At 40.9% G+C, this 13409-nt stretch overlaps 1 protein-coding gene across 1 annotated transcript; it reads left to right on the top strand.

Moving 5' to 3' along the window:
• The first annotated feature begins 6677 nt into the window (after positions 1-6677).
• On the top strand, positions 6678-10746 carry LOC124143449. The gene is made up of 3 exons (XM_046512424.2): positions 6678-7094; positions 8392-8493; positions 10556-10746. Exons 1-3 carry the CDS (start codon positions 6768-6770, stop codon positions 10625-10627), a joined length of 501 nt encoding a protein of 166 aa, XP_046368380.1. The 5' UTR covers positions 6678-6767; the 3' UTR covers positions 10628-10746.
• Positions 10747-13409: the final 2663 nt, after the last annotated feature.

The raw sequence follows: 13409 nt of genomic DNA, 5'->3' as shown, positions 1-13409 counted from the left end.
AGTCATCCTATGAAGTGCACTTCAGCAATCAGCGGCAGAAACTCAAACTCCAGGCCAAACACAGTCAACAATATTCTATACGAATCTACAAAATTATCGGACCAAGGGCAACAGGTGGAGCTGTGTTGGATCCCCTCTCACATAGATATTCATGGAAATGAAAAAGCAGACTCACTGGCGAAGCAAGCTCTAGACAAAGCGGAGATACAGCCTATTCCTTTCAGTAAACTAGGGATAAACAGCAAAATCAAAGCCTCCATAGCCCAAAGATGGCAAGCCCAATGGGACGCAAGTGACATCGGCAGATGGCTAAACAAAATTCAACCCAAGGTTCAACAAAAGCCAAACTCATACTCAAGTGAAAGGAAAATTGAAATGGCTATCTCACGCCTCAGACTCGGTCACAAAAAGCACTATGACAAGGTTTGTTCATCTTGCAATCAGGCTGAATCCATTGCTCATGTGTTACTAGAATGTCAAGACCGCGCCCCAGCCAAGGCTTGGTTAAAACAAGAAGTGCAGTTAGATCCGTTATCTGTCATAGATCTCCTAAAGCCAAAAGATGCAATAGCGAAGGCCAAACTAACTCTATTTCTGAGAGATGGACAGCTACTCGAACGTATATAAACAGAGCAGCCAAGGATAAAAATGAAATTATATCAATATACGAAAATTGAAATCATATCAATACAAAAACAGAAATTATGTGAATACCAAACTCACAATAGATATGTGTACCCTACTCACACACATGAGTCCCAAAGAGGGACAGGTTAGCCGAAATTGCTTAGCAGAAGGCGACCTCTTAAACACTTACAACAACAACAACAAGCCAATTGTCCCTGGATCCATAGAACGTAGTGTTCTATTTGATTCGCTATGATAATTCAGTTTGATCACTGGACTGAAGTATTAAACTGACTGTATTGTTTTAAGTTTGAGCGCTGGACTGTAGTAATATCGTTACGGTAGTGTTCTAATCGATTCCACATGAGTATTAAGTTTGTCTGGTGGATAAGATGATGAACAAGGAGAGCCTTGAATATCAAGGTTAGGATTCAGCAAACCAAGGGACACGAGTGCCCCAGTCGTCTAAGGCGCCGCGTTTCGCTGTGCAGAGTTACCTCCCTTGGGCACGCCATAAACCTATGATTGTTGGCTCGAATCCCGGTTCGCCACGATTATGTTTCTAGGTTTGTCAGCAATATATCCGTGCTCGTGGGTATCACCGAAGTGGTAAACGTCTGAGACCTGCACCACTTCATGCTTTGCTCCCACATTTAGCTGACACGCCGTGATATAACTGGAATCATGTTAAAAGCGGCGTTAAACCCAACTCACTCACTCACTCATTCAACAAACAAATGCTTGTCGTAAGAGGTGACTGCCGGGATCGGGTGGTCAGACAGCTGACATGATTCAAATTTCACCCTTTTATGACCTAGGGACGTGTTCTATAGCTTTTCGTCTGTGGTCGACATTCAGCCTTTGTGTCTGTGGTCGACATTCAGCCTTTGTGTCTGTGGTCGACATTCAGCCTTTGTTGAGTGAATTCGAACATGTGCTTTTTGAGATTTGCATTAAAGTACAGTAATCGGGACTCAGGGGTGTAACACTATTCAGTGTTGCATGGAATGGAGGGGGTGGCCGACTTATATTTAGAAAATCACCGTGTGATGTTGTGTATTGTCCAGCGATATGGATGAGTAACTACACCCAGGGACACCACAAGTCATCCCCCGCCTGATACCTGGACGGTTCCCTCCCTTCAGTCAGACATGCAACCCATGCTTGCTGCAAAAGGCGACTATGCTTGCCGTAAAAGGCGACTAACGGGATCGGGTGGTCAGGCTCGCTGACTTGGTTGATGCATGTCATCGATCCCAATTGCGTGGATCGATGCTGATGGTATTAATCACTGGATTGTCTGGTCAAAACTCGATTATTTACAGACCGCCGTCATATAGCTGGAAAATTGTTGAGTGCGGCGTTAAACAACAAACCAACCAACCAACCAGACATGCCATTTGTCATACACCTTGTTATTGGCAATCGTCATACAGTTGAGTAGGGGTGTAATTTAAGCACTAAAAAAAAACCGAGTTCGTTTTGTCAATTGACCGAAGGAAGGAAAAGTCCAATCCAGTTCCTTGATGCTGCAGGTCACCCATTGAAGCTTGGATAGCAATTATCCGCCATTATGATGCTTTGAATGTTGAATTATGTTATTTATTCTTGTTAAATATGGTTCATATTTATAATAGTATGTTGAATAAACCATACTTATTTATTAATTACTTTTCTGCTTTACAATTTGTTTTCTTACAATCTGCAAATGAATTAGCACAAGATCATTCATAATTATAATCCTGGTGTTCCCTATAATTCAAACTTAAACATAAACACAGTTAATGATCTGTGTGGAACAGTCCATATTGATCGGTAGAAGGCAGGGGATTAGTGGTCCAGTCATGCATATCCTATGTTGTTATAAGCTGTATGACAACTGGCCTGTATGACTGATGGGAGAATACCAATGGGCGGTGAGAGGTGAATTACCATGTTTCCCGAGCAGCAGCAAGATACACTGCTTCGACACTGACCACTTGCTGTAAAAGGACCACGTTTGGTCAGTAAAATATAACTACACTGTCTGTTGATAAACATCTGCCAAGATCCCGTTGGACTCAAGTGTAAATTAATTCAACGCAACATTATAACTTGCCACATCCAGTTTATTAGCACGATCAAATTCAGCAGCACAAAATTTAACTTAAAAAGGCTGCGTCAGTCTACGAATATTATATACATACGCATGCCCAGCGAGTGACATACATTCGGTGCGTTTGTACATTCGATACACCCTCATCAAGTTGAAGTTTGTTGTGTATGTTTGTATGTTTGTATGTTTTGTATAACGCCACACTCAACAGCCTGTAAATAATCGAGTCTGGGCCAGACAACCAATAATTGACATAACGAACAACCATCTACGCCATGGGGTACCATAACACGCAATCAACAAGTCACGGAACCTGACCACCCAATACGAAAGTAAATGTTGTTGCAGATTGATTTGAACCAGGAATCTATGGTGGCCGAGAGGGGACATCGCTTTCTCGCTTTCTCGCTCTATCGCTCTATCGCTTTCTCGCTTTATCGCTCTATCGCTTTATCGCTTTCTCGCGGTGTAGCAATATCCTCTCTTGGCCACTATAGGGTTACATGTGTTATGTGTTTCTATACGATAAAACGTGTATATTCACCTTAGTGTCATTAAGAGGGGATTGAGGGTGGGTTGTAATGTCGGGGTATGGGTGGGTGGGGGGGGGGGGGGGGGGGGGGGGGTGTGTGTCTCTACTGAGGTGGGTTTTTCATACATCATAGCTGAGGCTTTTCCAATCCCATTTAAAACTGTACCTATGGTGGGACAAATTTCTCACTATCTACTTTAACGTAATTTAACTGTACAGGCGTATGTAATTTTTAAAACAATTCACGGATTTCTGCGTATAAAGGTAATTGAAGATTGAAGCCCTATCTTCGTGGCAATAACCTGACGTATTTTCCTGTGTTTGAATGACATATTGTTGTCAAAAACCGTAATGTGAAAATAGATAGTAGTTTAAGTTGGTATTTCCGCTATTCAAAGTGTGCAGTGAGGCCGTCTTATCAACAGTCATTTCTGAGACATAAATGCAAAGTTTAATCAATTAAGTCCACTCGCATTTGTCGCATTTAATCAGTTCTCGCGTTATAATTTCATGATTTATAGTATGTTCTATTCAAAATACATCCGATTCTTTCAACATATGACTTTGAGAGAGAGAGAGAGGAGAGAGAGAGAGAGAGGAGAGAGAGCGACAGAGGGATAGAGCGAGAAAGCGAGAAAGCGATAAAGCGATGTCCCCTCTCGGCCACCATAGGAATCCCCACGGGGTTAAAGTTGAAGGTGAAGCCAGCAGTGTGATGTGTGTTTCGGAAAGACCAGCATTGCACAATTTTCTAAACACACCCTCTCAAAACACAGCATTGTGTAGTACGTCTCATAAGGATCACGTGATGCTAACATACATGTACATGACACACTTCGGAAAACACCACCTCCTGAATCAGAAACATATTTTTAGATGTCGGTCATAGGCGAGTGGTAACTCAATTGAGATTGTCCTATTATGTACGGGTGAGTCAAGACATTCCGCAGTGCGACATTGCGAAAGAGATCTCCGAACCGTGCTGTACAATTATGCTTACTTAAAAAAGTAATCTTCTCTCTCTCTCTCTCTCTCTCTCTCTCTCTCTCTCTCTCTCTCTCTCTCTCTCTCTCTCTCTCTCTCTCTCTCTCTCTCTCTCAAATGACACGCTCACGAATCCCGGTTCGCCCTGAATATGTTTCTAGATTTGACATGGGTTTCAGCATTTCAATCAGGAAGACGCCTATATCTCTAACCTAAAAACATCCAAGTATGCTTATAATGTATTATCCTTTCAGCACGTACAAAACAGGATTTTTGAGAAAGCTCTCAAAATTGTTCACTCAAATACTGAGTTATTTTTAACACCGCCCAACCCATTAATATGTGTTTCACTACTTACATCCGCGTCTTCCTAAAAAACATATTCAATATAAGTATATGTATACCTACTGTACATATCTATGCGACCCGTGAAGATCTGGGGTAGAATAGACCTTCAGCAACCCATGCTTGCCGAAAGGCGACTATGATTGTCGTAAGAGGTGACTAACGGGATCGGGTGGTCAGACTCGCTGACTTGGTAGATGCATGTTATCGTATCTCTGATTCTAGGGTTACCGGCGACGTTAGAGAATGAGCATTTGTGATTTGATAAAAAACAACAGATATTCCTGATCATTAATATGTTATTTTTTAATTCAATTCTCCGAGTACATATCCGATATTTCTATTTTGAAACATCCACTAAGTAACGACGCGAATGGTGATTTAGTAAATAATATGTTTATACAGAAAATGGCGATATTTATGATGTTCCTAATTTTCAGAGGTTATTTTCAGTAATTTTGCTTTGCCTGAAATGACAGTGGATGATGGAACAGGGAATTTCCTACAGAATTGAAAAACTTGAAGTGTATCTGTGTGGGGGATTTAATTTGAATTTTATTTGACTTCAAAGTGAGGGTTGAAGAGGAGGGTCATATATCCCTTTATCATTTAACTTAAGCATTTGTCCATGACATAAGCTTATGACATAAAAACATGTATGTCATACCCCAATGACATAAGTATGCAAATTAGATATGCAAATTAGATAACCGGAAGAGCGAGCGGTTTGATTTGAAACTATATATTATAAGTGAAGTTACACCAGAGATATAATCAGATTACACAGAATCGTTGTTGTTACCGTTATTAAAGTTTCAATTATTCTGCAAAAGTCTGTTCAAGTATTTTGTTTAAAATAATCCGAGGAACTTTTTTTCTCATGGCTATGGAAAACATGTATCACTACGCACGATCTATACGTAAGATTTCGACAAGTTGCTGATGTTAATGTTTAATGCAATTATTCCTTAATTTGGAAGCAAAAATGTGAAAATGATAAATAGAATTAATCACTCGTGTTTTTTAATATGGGAAATATCAACCTCGTCCCGTTAATCGGTATTTGCCTCGCCAAAGGCTCGGCAAATACCGATTAACTAAGACTCGGTTGATATTTCCCATATTAAAAAACACTCGTTATGAATCCTCTATGTGTCAACCCGTGGTTTATGTATATATGTTATGATGTGTTTTAATGCAGAGTAATAAGTGTTTTAATGAAACCTTGTCTGAAAAAGAAATGATAATGTATTGTCCTATATTGTCGATGCTCGTGATTGTAGTAAGCATGGGAGACAACATAGAAATGTTCAACTCGGGGATTCCCCATGAAAAGTGGTTCCGGTCAAATGTCAAAAGGTGAAACTTACATTTTTTTGAAAAAATGAACGGGTCATGTGTGCAGAAAATAAACCAATCAAATCATCGGAAATCCCTTAATTTGCAAAATAAGAATTTATACACTTACTATATGAACGCCAATTTCGCTGTCATGTGACCGATCTCTCTTCCAATAGAAAATCCGTATATCGTTTAAACCTCTATATAAAAAAATATTTAGTGAAGTTTTATCTGGCCTAGTTTATATAAAATTCTGAAAAGTATGCAAATTTTTTTCCAAAAGTTTATTATATTTTTCTTACTTTTAATTTGTATGTGTTTGTGAAGGGTACCGCCGCTGGGGCAGGATACGCTAAACCTTTCCGGGAACGCCTGGTATTGTCACTGACTGATAATGATTCATGAAGACATACTGATCAAGTAGTCGGAATCGGTTAATAATTTCAATATTCTTTTATGATTATGGAAAGGGTTTTTTCGCTTATAAATATCAATTTTACTTACTTTAAAATATGCTCCTCACTGTTATGAACAAAGATTGATAGAGATATCTTTTTATAACAATTGATTAATACATGTAGACATTAAATTAATTTGTATTTGCAATAATATTTTTAAAAACATGTAAATGAAAACGGCTTCAATCTGCACAAGATTATTTTGAATCCACAGAAGCGCCCGTAAAATATTGGAGGTGTGTCTAGTCTGACCAATCACCAAACATGATGTCATATCTAAATTTAGATTTCTGGCCTTCACCTTGAACATTTCCGTGGTCGTATTGTTGTTGTCTGGGAGAGGAGATATGCCTTGTTTTAAGTGATTCTAAGTGTTTGGTGTGTGATGCTTCCCGTTTCTTTGACACTAGCTACCTATGTTATCCCCGGAACCACTTTCCCTGGCATAATATCTTATCACGGTTACCGCCGATTCAAAAGTTGGAATTCCACGAGGCCTCGTGTACCCTATTTTCGGTGGTCTAACAACCACTGTCAAGATACATCAATGGACAGCGCTCGTCGATTGTCAAGTGGCGATACGTGTGGTGACAATACTAAACATATAGATAAAGAATATCCACGAATTATGAAACAACTACTGCAAGTAGAAGCGCAGAATCTGACCGAAGCAGAACGGGCAATACACGACCGACACTCCATTGCTATGCAGGTATTTTGTTGTTGTTGTTGATGTTGTTGTTTGCTGTTTAACGCCGCACTCAGCAATATTCCAGCTATTTGACAGCGGTATGTAAATAATCGAGTCTGGACCAGACAACCCAGTATTGACATCATGAGCATCGATACACGCAATTGGGATACGATGACATGCATCAACCAAGCCGGTGATCCTGACCACCCGATCCCGTTAGGCGCCTGTAACGACAAGCACGGGCTGTTGAAGACCAATTCTAACCCGGATCGTCAGGGGTTACATCCCTTTTAACATGCTATCAATGACCAGTGTGTATTCTCTATCCGTAAAACGCCGTGGTATAAAGTTATGTTCAAGGCGGCGTTAAACCTTCTCGCTCACAAAACCATGTATAACTATTTCCTTCACAACCTAAACGGCCTTAACTAATTATACGACAACCCTCATTTGTTGTAATGACCAAACAAATATCCTGATCTAACAATTAATACAAATAAAATACAAAAAATACATACAGGTAAACGCCGTTTTGTCGAACTTATGGTTTTCTCGAAGTAAAACCTTTTCTCATGCCTACTCCTTCTTTGTTCATCATGCTCCATTTGTGTCGAACCTCCGATAACTCGAAGTATTTACGTAGGGCCCTTTTATGAAATGGACTGTCGAAAACTTTAAGATTAAACAATTTTCTTTTGATGAAGACAAATTGACTTCTAAATACCGTTTAAATAATGTTTGTACTGTTAAACGATATGCTATTGCTAACAATACGAACTACTGATGTAAATTATGTTTGTGTAAACAATCGCCAACAACTTACAGTAACATTACATGTATAAACAAGTTGAATGCTTCAGGCTTCGGTTGTGTGACTACAAGAAGTGTTGGTTTCATTCGTTCGTTCGTTCGTTCGTTCGTCCTTACTGCGTGCGTGAGTGAGTAAATGAGGGTGTACACACCGCATTTAGCAATATTCCCTCAATATCACGACAGGGGACACCAGAAATGGGCTTCACACATTGTACCCATTCCGAAAATCGAACCCATGTCTAAGGCGTGACGAGCGAACGCTTTAACCGCTAGGCTAACCCACCGTCGCTGAGATAAATCAGGTACACTAAAATATGAAATATTACCGATATGTTTTATATGTATCATACATACAAACTAGAATAAAGATATTAAGATAATGCGGTGCAATTTCCGTCATGAGGTTCCTCTTTCGCAAGATTTGCGACCTTTTACTTGATGCCGCTTTGCCGCGGTTGGGTTTTTAAAGCTATCATCCAGTTTATCATGCATTTGGTTTCAGAGGAAGGAGGATTTCTACGTCGATCCCGCAACCACGTTCCAAGTGATGACCAGTTTAGCGCATCTGAAGAGGGGAGACTGCTGCGGGAATGAGTGTCGACACGTAAGTTCTTACGGTTTCTGTGGGAGTGAATGTTGTTTAACGCCGCACCCCGTTATTCCAGTTACATCACGACTGCCTGTAAATAATCAAGTCCGAACAGGTAAACCAGTGATTGAAAGCATGAGCACCGATTCACGCCGTCGGGGCACGATGACACAGCTAATTAAGTCACTAAGCCTGGCCACCCGATCCACGTTCGACTACAGTTATGACACGCAGAGTGAGTGAGTGTGTGAGTGACTATGGTTTTGCGCCGCTATTTATTAATATGCGAAGTGAATGGGTGCGTGAGGTTTTACGCCGCTTTTAGCAATATTCCAGCAATATCACGGCGGCGAACACAAGAAATAGCCTCCACACAGGTGGGAAATCCTGGGATTTTTGGCGTAAGAGCGAACACCTTATCCACAAGGCTACCCAACGCCCCCACATGCATAGGTTACTGGGGACGTATCCTAAGCCGGGTCCGCACGGGCGATTACACTTCCAGGTAATATATGTGTAATAAATTATGAACAATTACAATACAAGTGTGTATGCTATAACGCTTAAGATTCCACAAAACGGAGGGACAGGTTTCACGTGCGTGACATATATTACGGTCTGTGGCTAAGTTTGCATTCAGATTGCATTCTCAACTCCCTGGGAAATGTACAATCCAAGTTACATGGCGTTAGTCCTCCATTCAGAATTTTCATTAATGATTGATTGTTTCATTGTGGTACCTTCTTCAAATTATTACATGCTAGGGTCACTGGTGGCCCAGTCGTCTACGTGAGTGAGTGAGTTTGTTTTTACGCCGCGTTTAGCAATATTCCTGCAACGTCACTGCGTGGGCAATGTAGCAATCATCTAAGGCGCCGATGGCGTACGACGTTGCTCATAACATCAATCACATGGGCTGTCTGGCCTGCAGAGCTCCAGATAACTTTTTGAACAATTGAGTTTTTAATCCAGGATTTCTATTTTAATTGGGTAATTACATTTTTCATTGTGTAACCAATATTTTTTCACACATCTATTCATCACTCTTTTGGGGTTATCCCAATATTAGTGAACATTTTAAGCTTTAGAAAAAGTGAAATAATGTTCTAAATACATTGGTTTGACTCGGAATGTAAATTAGCTCATAATTGTGTTGTGGAAATTTGGTCCTTTGTGCGCATGCTGCAAAAGCTCGATTATTCACAGCCGGAATATTGATGACTGCTCTCAAATCAGCAAAATCAGCGTCGAGGCATCTACATTCATTGCACGAGTGAGCGAAACATTCAGATCACCATATCTGATTTCTCGAAAACGAATTAAAACGACCACTTCCGAATGTAAAGAATTAAGTGAGTGAGTGAGTATTGTTTTACGCCGCTTTTAGAAGTATTCTGGGGACACCAGAAATGGGCTTCACACATTGTACCAATGTCGGGAGTCGAACCCGCTTCTTCGGCGTGACGAGCTTACGCTTTAACTACTAGGCTACCCTGTAAATAAATAAGGCCGTCATTATATGGTGACATGTCATCTTCACCTGAATGGGAGTTCAACGGGATTTTCTGGACGATTTGCGCAAGGTCCATCTTCTATGCAGGTGTCGTCACACTGAGAGATTACCCTAGCGTATATCGGGGGCACGGGTGGCCCAGTCGTCTAAGGCGCCGCGATTCGCTGTGCAGAATTGCGTCCCTTGGGCTCGCCAGAAACCTATCATTGTGGGTTCGAATCACGGTTCGCCCCGATTATGTTTCTAGGTTTGTCAGCACCCATACCCGGCTCGTGGGTTTCTCCAAAGTTGTAAACGTCTGAGACCTGCATCACTTAGGGCTTTCCTCCCACATTAAGCTGACACGCCGTGATATGACTGGAATACCGTTAAAAACGGCGTTAAACCCAACTCACTCACTCACCTACCGTATATCGAAACCGTACCTTATATACATCCCGGCAGAGTTATGTCCCCCTGGAGTAGCGGAAGTCTAGCTCATGGCACGGGTCACGGTATCTGCCCTTAATGAGTTGACACGCCGTGCTATGTACTTATAAATACTCTTTTCCTGTTTTATTTCAGTGTCCATACGGTCATGCGAATGTTCCTGATTCTAAGAAGACGAAAACCTTCAACAGCTCTTTCTATGTCTGACTAAAGTTGTCTATAGTATAACGATAGCTTCAACAGTATGTTTTCCTACAGATGTGTACAAGAACAATGTGTAATGTTGTATAAATGATGAATACGATCACAAAAAAGTGTTGAATATTTTGTTGTTGCCTATACGTCGCACTCAGCAATCAAGTTTAATCACAGCAAATTTTATTTTTTTTAAATTAAAATTTTATTTCCACGATTTTACAACCGACCCTACATGACCACTTGACTGGTCTAACGGGTCGCACTGGAGACCGTGCCACACACAACAGACGTTATTGCGTGCTCAACCTCTCATGTCGACGAAGTGAGTGAGTTAGTATACATTTACGCCGCTTTTAGCAATATTCCAGCAATATCACGGCGAAGAACTGTGACGTTCAATCAGCCACCTGAGTCCTATTATAGTCAGACAAACATTGTCTCCGCAACATTTCATCTATAGGACGGCGGTCTGTAAATGTTCGAGTCTAGCTGCACCAGACAATCCAGTGATTGACATCATGAGCATCGATCCACACATTCGTTATTTACAAGGAAATAACGCCGTTTAGTGTTAATCTGCTCCTGACACAGAACCACTATTGAAAGAAAGAAACTGGAATTTGTCCAAACAGATGTGTATGCTAATTTGTATACCAAAACACCGAAAAAAAACCCTGAAATATGCATCGGATTCGCAGACCTGGCTATATATTTCTGTTTTGGTAAATGTTTCGTTTGACAAAAAAATCAATTTGTCTTTTATATCTCTTGATATGAAACATCTAAAACTCGTAAGCTCAGAGTCGGGCTTCAATTCTTTAAATCCGATTTGGAAGAAGAGAGCTTCAAATCATGTACACTACTTCTACGTCCTGTTATGTTTAGAAATAAAGCCATTGTCAATGTGCTATCGCCCTCTTAAGTCAAAACGTAATTATTTTTTTATGATGGGAAGCTTAATGGTAAAAAAGCAATCGGCCCGTTAACGCCCTGTGAGAGGACAACGCACTCGGGATCAATGTGAAATGAACAAAAAATCTTAATACTTTCATAAGTAGGCATAAGTGATTTGGGTTTTAACGCCGCTTTGAAAATTATTCCCGTTATTTCACGGCGTGTCAGCTTAATGTGGAAGGAAAGCCCGAAGTGATGCAGGTGTAAGACGGTTACCACATCGGTGAAACCCACGAGCACGGGTATGGTGCTGACAAACCTAGAAATATAATCGGGGCGAACCGGGATTCCAACCCACAATCATAGGTTTCTGGCGTGGCCAAGGGACGCAACTCTGCACAGCGAATCGCGGCGTCTTAGACGACTGGGCCACCCTGCCCCCGGAAAGTGAGTGAGTGAGTGAGTTGGGTTTAACGCCGCTTTTAACAGTATTCCAGTTATATCAAGGCGTGTCAGCTTAATGTGGAAGGAAAGCCCGAAGTGATGCAGATGTAAGACGGTCACCACTTGGCTGAAACCCACGAGCACGGGCATGGTACTGACAAACCTAGAAACGTAATCGGGGCGAACCGGGATTCAAACCCATAGTCGCATGTTTCTGACGTACTCTGACACTGCGAATTGCGGCGCCTGATCTGATGCGTTTTGCACTAGAAAGTACGCGTATAGAAAGACCACGGAACATGATATTTGAACAATTTCAGTTTATTGCCAAGATGACGTCTGAATTTGCCATTAATGATGTGGAATGTCAGTGTGATACGCGAGCCGCCCGTTAACTACAAATGAAATGATCGCGTTTTGTGACCAACAATGAAGAAATAATATGATACTAAAACAATAAACAACCAATACCAATTGATTCATTAGTCTTATCACTGAGACGACATTGGGTACAAAACAGAAATAATCTAGAAATAATAATATGAAAATTGATAAAGTAGTCCCTTTTTTGTTGACGTTAATTTACGGGCTCGTAGAATCTCTGCGTTATTAATATTTCAGACTGTATAAAATTGACCTTGTTTGAACGATTGAGGATAGTCTTAATATTCACCGTGTTTTCTATGCATTCCATCTTCTTGTTGCCTTTAATGATGGCAGTGGTAGCATCATCAACCATGAGTTCTCTATTCGTACTTGGCGTCTTCATGCTAATGAACAGCGGTATGTCATGTTTCTGGTTTATTGTTTTGGTTTAATGATAACAGAAGTAAACCTCTTTTATACATGTATATTAGAGGAGGCAGTGTCGAACTTGTAGTTTTATTAAGCTTATAGAGACAACGGTAGCGTCGTATAAAGGAATATGTCTTATGATATAAGGGGAAGTCGGGTAGCCTAGTGGTTAAAGCGTTCGCTCGTCACGCCTAAGACCTGGGTTCGATTCCCGACATGGGTACAATGTGTGAAGCCCATTTCTGGTGTCCCCCCTCCATGATATTGCTGTAACATTGCTAAAAGCGGCGTAAAACATACTCACTCGTATGATATAAATCAGATTAAACATGTCATGATTTAAATCGTGTATGTGTGTGTTAATATAATATCAATATTTTCATATTTCCAAATTATTGGGCACGTGAAGATCTGGGTTAGAATAGGTCTTCAGCAACCAATGCTTGCCGTAAAAGGCGACTATGCTTGTCGTAAGAGGCGACTAACGGAATCGGGTGGTATGGCTCGCTGACTTTTTATATCCATGTCATCGTATCCCATTTGCGTTGATCGATGCTTGTGTTGTCAGTCACTGTATTGTCTGGTCCAGGCTTGATAACTTACATACCGCCGTCATATATCTGGAATATTGCTGAGCGCGGCGTTAAACAACAAACAA

Source organism: Haliotis rufescens, unplaced genomic scaffold, assembly GCF_023055435.1.
Source record: "Haliotis rufescens isolate VD_foot unplaced genomic scaffold, xgHalRufe1.0.p SCAF_8, whole genome shotgun sequence".
Classification (NCBI taxonomy): Eukaryota; Metazoa; Mollusca; class Gastropoda; order Lepetellida; family Haliotidae; genus Haliotis; species Haliotis rufescens.
This window is presented reverse-complemented; position numbering and strand designations above follow the sequence as displayed.

Coding starts and splice junctions, on each gene's coding strand:
- LOC124143449 (XM_046512424.2), top strand. CDS start 6,768: ATGCTTCCCGTTTCTTTGACACTAGCTACCTATGTTATCCCCGGAACC. Junction 7,095..8,391: donor GACACTCCATTGCTATGCAG/GTATTTTGTTGT, acceptor ATTTGGTTTCAG/AGGAAGGAGGATTTCTACGT. Junction 8,494..10,555: donor GCGGGAATGAGTGTCGACAC/GTAAGTTCTTAC, acceptor GTTTTATTTCAG/TGTCCATACGGTCATGCGAA.